The sequence below is a fragment of the Limulus polyphemus genome, unplaced genomic scaffold (assembly GCF_000517525.1).
Source record: "Limulus polyphemus unplaced genomic scaffold, Limulus_polyphemus-2.1.2 Scaffold2450, whole genome shotgun sequence".
Lineage (NCBI taxonomy): Eukaryota > Metazoa > Arthropoda > Merostomata > Xiphosura > Limulidae > Limulus > Limulus polyphemus.
In genome coordinates this window covers 93296-101861 of record NW_013668060.1, presented here as the reverse complement: position 1 = coordinate 101861, position 8566 = coordinate 93296, and the positions used below count along the sequence as shown (strand labels likewise).

Sequence of the window (8566 nt, the reverse complement as noted above, 5' to 3'; positions counted from 1 at the left end):
TGAAGTTCAAAAAATATTGTAATCCACTCAAAAAGCTCCATTTCCGGACTTTTATTATGGTAATTGTTTGAGATGGTTTCTTGCAATTACGAGCGTTCTTTTGATCACTAACCGTTACATAACTAACTTCAAGTTTTGAAGATAGAAGCTCGTGGCTTTAATTAAAATAAAAAACATGTGGACTGGAAAACCTGACGGTATATCTAGAATTTCCGATTTATAGAAACTATTGCTGTAAAAAAAAAGTTTTTAGTTCAGCCACTTTAAACAACCCAGTTTAAATTCAATCTGATTATCATTCATAGCCATTAACTGTTATTAACAGTGTTAAATATGAGGTTAAACAATTATGTTTAAAAAATTATACGATAAATTTAATGATTTAATATTTTTTGATAAAAACTAAGAAACTGCGAACAAGATTACGGTTCTACCGGCTTACTTTCAATATGGCCAGAATATTTGTAGATTGGATTGACGAGTCGTGGTTATGCTATAATATTTTTCTCACTTTCTGACGCTCGTGTGGATTATTTTTTCAAAAATGGTTAAAGAAAAACCTAATTCCACAAGAACCTATGATGGGGAAGGTTTTCGAAGGCGTGCTGCCTGTTTATGTGTAAAAAACGAAGACGAAAATGAGGTAAGAATTCGTAAATAATAAATTTCAACTTCAAGTAGACCTCCCTCAGTTTCTGTGGTAGTACTATACCTATCTAATACTCAGTATTAATAATAGTACTGTTCTGTAGGAGTAGTTTTAGTATTATTATTAGTAGCAGTAACACCAAAATATTATAACAATGGCTGACTAACCCAGAACTTACAGGACTAGGCTAAGTTACTTCTAACTTCTAAGTTACTTCATTATTTAAAAATTCAGATAAGTTTTATATTATAATTAGTATAAATTATAATCGTTATATCCACCGACTTTACGATGTATGACTGTTAGTGATACGTATTATGATATATTAATATTACTGGAGCTAATAAAATAATACTCATTACTGAATGGAAGTTAATTGCTATATTATTAGTATATATGAAATATAATATAATATAGCTCATCAGACTGACTAGAACACAATAAGTACAGTAGTGGTCAGAACACAATTTTACTCCACCAGATGAAGGGGTGGGGGCAAAGACTCATGATTTTTGAAAAGGTCTGGATCCCTAGAGATGGAAAATTGATGACAGCAGTGCATAACTTTTCCCTTCTCTGTGTTATCACCATGTTTTCAGCCACACCCCTGAATTTTTATCAATCTTCTATAAAATCTTTATTGGTTAAGTCATGATATTGAAAGAGATAAGCTAGCCAAGCATCTGTATTTACCAGTGCAACAAACAGCATTCAGTAATCTTCACTGGTTTCCCATTGGCAACTTCTTCAGTCTCTTTTTGTCTTAATACATAATTTGTAAGTACTCATTTTTATTCAAATATTAGTTGACAGTTTATTTTAATGCCATTTGTACTGTCGTCTCATCTTTTTATAACTTTTCTGCTGAAGGAGGGGATTTAGGATTATCAAAAGGATTTCTGTGGGTTTATATATAATCTGTCAATTTTTTCTTTTTAACAGGAAATTTGTTCAGAATGACTTGCATAAAGAATGCTAATCAGCAATTCTTGAAGGACTTGTATTTTAGCTCAGAAATGAAAATAAGAACTGGAAAAGAAGGAGCAATTAGAAAAAGAACAAGCAATTTATTAATATATTTTTTGCAGATTAAACTGTTTCTGAAAATATATTACAAAGAAGAAAAAAACAAATTGAATGAGTAGCAATGTGTGATACAATATCTTAGAAAACTTAATCATCATCATCTGGCTCTTCTTTAGATGGACTGTCATCATTTTCTACTCCTGAAGCTGCTTGCCAAACACACGCATTTTGGCAGTTTGCAACTCCTGTTACAGTCACAGTCCAGTAGATACAGCATAGCCTGAGGTGGCAGCTGTCCTTCCATCCTATATACTGGGTGCTGTGCTTCGTTTTTTCCAGGTATCCCTGGGTCCTTCTCCAGACACCACCTCCATATTTCAGCCTGGAAATTGGCCCATTGGGTATGTTTCTTTAAACAGTCTCAGCAGGGACAGTTGATGACTCTCAGTCTCACCTTTCTTTTCACAGAGAGGTAATATCTCAAAGCATTTACTTTCAATGTAGCAGACTTGGCTGCATAAAGATGGCAGTTAAACTTCTCCAATTTGTCCATCAGCTCCTCAGACAGATCCCTTTTGTCCACCAACTATGAGAAGGCTTTCTGTTGACACTCAGGATTTTGAGGGTATTTATTTTCCTCTGCCTGCAAATGCGCTGACTGTGTCACATCCCATATAGGCATATATGCCCATGTGGGCTTGCCAAACATTTGTGCTAACAGCAGCTTTTATTTTCAGCAATGTCAAGGATTCTTGTGCATACTTTAGTGCCACATTTCTTGTCCCTTTGCCAGTCATTGTTGTCCCACACTAAATTAGTGTAAACATAAGGTTGAATGTTGGAAGGAAGAACAATTGGCTGATTCCTGGTAACTGTAAGTTTCTGGAGACACAAAGCTGCGCCACTTTGATATCTTCTTCCAGCTGTGAATATGAAACTCCATGTACTAGTTTATTCAATGCACTTAGAACTTCTTTTTAAAGGAGTTGAGATATTTAGGTTAACTTTTAGCTTTTTTTTTTTGTAAAAACTAGTGTTTGGAAATTTAATTTAAGGTAAAATAGAGGCTGCCAATTATTGACTTGGTTGTTAATTTTAATAACCCTGACATGACCTATAAAGATTTTATAGGAGATCGATATAAAGATGCTACATCACAATTGAAGAGATCTAGCTACTGCAAATTTTGGGGTTAAGATTGAAAATGGAGTTAAAACACAGAGAAGGCAAAGAGTTATACACTGCTATCACTTATTTTTCCATATCTAGAGATCCAGACCTTGCCAAAAATCATAATGAGTCTGTCCCCCAAAGCAGTACCAATGGCAAAAATTTGTGGTTTTGGCTCGTGGTCTTCCTATACAAGTCATTTGTTACAACAACAATTAATCATACTTGTCATATGACATCAGCATTAGGCCTATTATATTTTTTAACACTGCATTCTTTATATAGTCTCTGCATTTGAGCTTTCACCAAAGACATTAACTTATTTTAACATTTTAAATTATACTTTCTTTGAAAACTATAATCATGTTTCTGAAACTCAGCAAATTGTTAGATGTCTCATGAGTGTCATAAAATGAAATTTAACATGTTTATGCACAGCACAATTTATGTACTTTTGTGCACCAAATCAAAGTGTTTGAAATGTTTTAGATGAAACAGAAGAGATAGTAACAATGTTGGTAAGCATGATCCAGAATCAGCAGTATTATCACTTGTATTTTTTTGGAAGTTGTCTTGCTGACTATTGTAGTAGCATAGAAATAATTACTTTTGCACTTGGTGAGAAGACTGAAGCACACAAATCTTGAGATTATAAAGAAATGTTCCACATTTGTTTTCATGGGGAAAGAAAATTAAATATTTTTCTTTCATCCTTATGCAACATAAGAGATCACATTCCTCTGTGTTAAAATACTTTTCTTACAAGATGACTTCTTATATACAAGGAGTTTGATAAATCAGCATTTTAGTCCTATATTATTAAAATGCAAACTAATTCATTATAGTTTTAATAAGTTTAATTCAGATTTCATAATTTTATATATCTAGGCTTATTATTACTGTAAATACAGTTATGCCTAAAGTGAAAGGATTAGTTCCAGCAATGCATATACTGTACATGCTTCCACATTTTGTTTGTTAGCTTTCATGAGTGGTAATTGCTTTAACAATAGTTAATATTTAATGTAAAATATAGGTCTTAGTATTTTATTATGATATTATTGTAAACTTTATTTTATAACATATAATATCTCATATAATGTTTGATGTTAATTAATTAAAGGCAAAATTTTGAATTCCAATACAATGATTCACATCCATACACAGATTACTTATTTCGTTCTTGAAGTCATATTGCTTGAAAGACTTGTATGCCACCAGCCTTACAAAACTCCCATCTAAAATTCATGTGAAATTGTGCTACTGCATGATGGCATATTGTGCAGCAAACCCTCCACTAATAGGAATGTGACACACCTCTTGGAACAAGTGTTTCCTCTACATTCATTAATGAAAATCCTCATTCTTTTCCTTGGCACAGTTCTGCTAAGACAGGTTTATTTGTGCAGAGATTTGTTGAAATAATTTATTTCAACAACTTTACTTTGTATCTTCAACCTTTCAACATGAATTCACAGATTAATGTGAATTATTTTTCTGTTGATGTGAATACAAATATCACTTATGGTTACCAACAATATAGGAAGTTCTTTGCCTGATGAGATCATGACAGCCATCATATATTGCAAAAGGTGCCGGTCAGGTTGAAAACTACCAAATACAGTCAAAAGAAGAGTAACGTAACATTGCTCAAAGTGTGGTAGGGTCTGTGTTGCCACCTGGACCAGCTTCTTTTATCCCTGCCACACATTTCTCTTCACAGATTTTTGAAGCTGAAGTTGAGGAGGACAAAATGGAGTGACTTTTTCCACGCAATACTTCTCTCCCTACTGAACATCTCTTGACTTTTCCTCCTGCCTTACATATGCCTTCCACCCATGGTTTGCTTTGTTCTTCTTAACCTGTTAGTGCCACATCCATCATTTTCTTCAGGTTTAAGTTCGCTCATGCTGATTTATGCCTTGTCTTTCCTGTCTTACCAGGTAACATGTAGATATTATTGTTTAGATATAATTTATTCTTCCTTAACACAACTCATAGGACTCATGGTTCAGACATCCTTTATTATTTCTTAACATGTCCACATATGATATCTCATTTAGAACTATTGTTACTCATTAACTTGTACTACATATACTATAATGTTTAGTCATAGTTCATCTCTCCTTCACATGTCCACATAGATATTGATGATTGGTCATACTTGTTCTTACCATGTAAACATAGATGTTAATGTATAGTTACAGTTTGTTACTCTTTCACATGTAACATAATTTATTACTTCTTCACATATACTTATGATAGTTAATTCTTAGTCTTAACTGATTATACCATGTCAATAAGAAACATGTTACCTTCTGATAAGATGGCTTATTTCCTTACACAGATTAGCTAGAACCCCCCCCCCCCCATTGAGATGGTGGAGGGACTGGTGCAGAAATTACTTAGATCAGCCTCCTTTAAGGAGCACTAAAAGGAAACCCATGGGGTGTGACACCATATGGCAGGGGTTAAATAAGGGCACATCTATGGGAGACTGCATCTCATCTCAATCAGAGTATACTCTTTACCAGAGTGAAGCGAGAAGTCTGAAAAGTGTTGCATGGATGGATGGAATATATACATGAATGTCTAAGAGCTTGCACACAAGCCATTGGAGGGCCAATATATGTAGTAAGGCTGGAGCACATTCAGACTGTACCAAGTGTGTTATCCTCCTTGACCATCAGTTTTTATCTTTACTGCTCAATACCAGTTGTGGGTATTTCCAACAAATACTCACCTCTGTGTACATCCCCCTCCTCCCCCACTTTCCTGGTGCACTTTCATTGGTTGGAGGGTTTTGCTGCATGATACATTATCATGTAGTAGTGCAATTTCATGTGTTTTCATGTAAATTTTGTTTGGGAGTTTAAGAAGTCTGTTGGAAAGCAAGTCTCTCAGGCAAAAGAGCATGACTTCAGGAGGAAAATAACTAATCTGTGCAAAAAGGTGCAAATCTATTGAAAATATATTTTCAGTTAAGGAAAATGGTAACTTTTGGCTTGGTAAATTTCTTTTGCCATTTAGATGATAGGTGCTACTTAATTTGAACTGGACGTTGTTACCATTGTACACTTGAGAAGTTTGGCACAACCTTTGAAAAGACTCACTTCCCTCCAATAATCTTCTCAAGTTTCAATAAGATATATAAAATAAAATGAATAAAAAAAAAGACTCACAATAATAAATTATCATAAAATAAGAAGTCAAAGTGATTATGATCAGTGGTTTGGTATTTGAAATGTACTGGACACTGACAGTTATACTGCAATGGAACTCCATGATTTGAAGGAGGAGAGACTATGCTAAACTCCAGTACTATATAAATAAAATCAGTTTTTATCAATTTTTTTATGTAGATTTTTTCTAAAATTTACGTACTTTTAGATATTAACCCTCATTCTGTTTATTGTCATGCATTGGATATTGATTCAATGATAAAAAATAGTCATAGTATTTATTTTAAATTGTATTGTAGAGAGACTGAAATTGGTTTTTAAAAGTACTAGCAGAAATGCTGCCCTAAGGGTGGCTGTTTGTGCTAGTAATTTCTAATCATAATATTCATAACTCATTGAAAATAATGTAGAAAAGTTAACATTTTCTAAAAAGAATTTTCCTGGGAAGTACTGCATGGGAAAACTGTTCAGATTGTGCTGATATAAACTGTAATGTTTTTATATATTAAAAGTGGTACCCTTTTCAGTCCTAGTGAAAGTCATGTTCTTGTTGTGAGGTGAATACTTTTACTTAAAATTGTGTTCTGTGATAAAGAAATGGTTGTTGTACATACTGTAGTTAATTTCTATTTGTCTGAATTTTGAATGCTCAAAGTGTGAAATATTTTATGGATTTTTGTTTGTGGTGCCATTCAGTAGATAGCACCACATTGTATTTATTATTTCGGCCATAAACATTGATACATATATACATGCTACATCCATTATGGTAAGAAGATAAGTATTGGTTAATAGAGGATTTTGGTGTTACATTTATATACAGTGTAATACTGTTCAATCTACGGTATGGCTTAACAAATGTAATGTGACTTTAGCTATAAGTTAAACTTATTCACTTATTGGTAAGTTATAAAACAAGCTAAATAAGTTGTATTATTACATAAATATAATCTATAGACTAATTACTTGTCACTTCTGGTTTTAAAGATAAACTTAATTATTTTAGTGAAAAGATCAGGTAGTGATAAAATAGCATTAGGTGTAACAGTGTTGTCTATAGGCTACTTGTATTTAGCTTTGATTATTTATTCTCAGGCTACTATGGTTAAGAACGGTGTAAGTGTTAAAGACTTTACGTGCAACAGGTGCAAGGTGTGGACATTATTTGGGAACTTGGGACTAGTATTCCCATTCAAGGAAATTAGTAGTGAAGATGTACAGTTTGTAGGTTGGAGGAAAAATTGGAGGCTATCCTAAATAGGGTAGGGACAATGAATAAAGAGTAACATAAACTGTAGGAAATGGCAGCAGGATTTACAGAAGAACCTAAGCTTTTGCATGCAAAGTATAAAGTGATTAATGATGAATTTCAGGAAGTTCAAAACAATACTAATAGGGCTAAGTACTAGAAGATTTAATTGTAATGAGCAAGATTGAATAAGTAACAGATTTCAGCCTTTAGCTTGTGCACATGAGGAAATAGGGGAGGGAAGGATAACAAAAGGGATAGATAGAGATGGGAATATAAATTACAGGGTTCTTGTTATAGGTGATTCTTTAGTATGACACATAGATAGGATAGTATGTGGGATAAATACTGATACAATCATTGTAGTGCACATAGGGGAGACTAATGATGTAGGGAAGTGTTGATCAGAGGAGCTAGCTGTTAAATACAAGATATTGATAAAAGTACTCTCCGTGGATGCTGTCCGTGATCTGATTCTGAGTGAGATGGAGTCCTTCATGCGGCCTGGGGGTATCTCTCCGGGAAGTGCTGATTTATATTTTCATTCTGAAATGGGATATTCTGGGGAGAATTTAGACTCCCTGTTTCCTGCTTCTTCTTTCACTAGAGATTTTTCTTCTGAGGACTCAACTGATCAGTCACCTTCTGCCTAATTGGGACTTTAGGGTTGTTTTATATGCTTTATCACATCATCCCTTGGAACCCATGTCCTCCTGTTCATTATATCACCTTTCCCTCACAGTTTATTGTTTATTGCTGTTAGCTTCCAGACACTGTTGTTCTGAATTATTTGCCATTCATGTTCAGCAGACTCTCTATCATTCTATCTATGTTTGCTCTATTCTGACCGATCATTTATTCCAAAAAAAAAACTTGCTGCCAGAGAAGGTAACATCTTTTTCTCCTATTCATTTACCTGACATTTCTCATCTTTACAGTAGATCAAATTTCCTTTGTGTAATCCCTAAAACCTCCTAAATGCAAATATAAACGTTTTTTTTCACTAAAGCCTTATAGTTTTGTTTTTTCTCTACCCTATCTCAAAATGAGATTGGTCAATTCAACCAACCTTGTAACCACCAAAGAAAAATTGAAATAAACCTAAATTACCTTTCTTTTCTTTCTAGAATGACTTCAAAGTGTAACCTGAAACTACATTCGTTTATCCTCAGTAGATCTTAGTTCGTAACATTATACATCTATTTGTAATTAAATTTTATTAGTTTTATTGTCCCTTTGTAACCATATCTAACTGCTATTCCCTACCATTATAAGTTGTAATCATGCGGG

At 33.6% G+C, this 8566-nt stretch overlaps 1 protein-coding gene across 3 annotated transcripts in view; it reads left to right on the top strand.

The window, feature by feature from the left end:
- Positions 1 to 256: 256 nt before the first annotated feature.
- Positions 257 to 8566, top strand: part of LOC106466987 (diphosphoinositol polyphosphate phosphohydrolase 1-like) — an 80795-nt gene continuing 72485 nt past the window's right edge. The window contains exon 1 of one of the 3 annotated variants that reach the window (XM_013927299.2): positions 257 to 643. In XM_013927299.2, coding sequence (XP_013782753.1) covers positions 545 to 643 — 99 coding nt within the window. In that variant the 5' untranslated portion in view covers positions 257 to 544. The remainder of the gene's footprint in view (positions 644 to 8566) is intronic. The other 2 variants (XM_022395074.1, XM_022395075.1) reach the window with 2 other exon arrangements.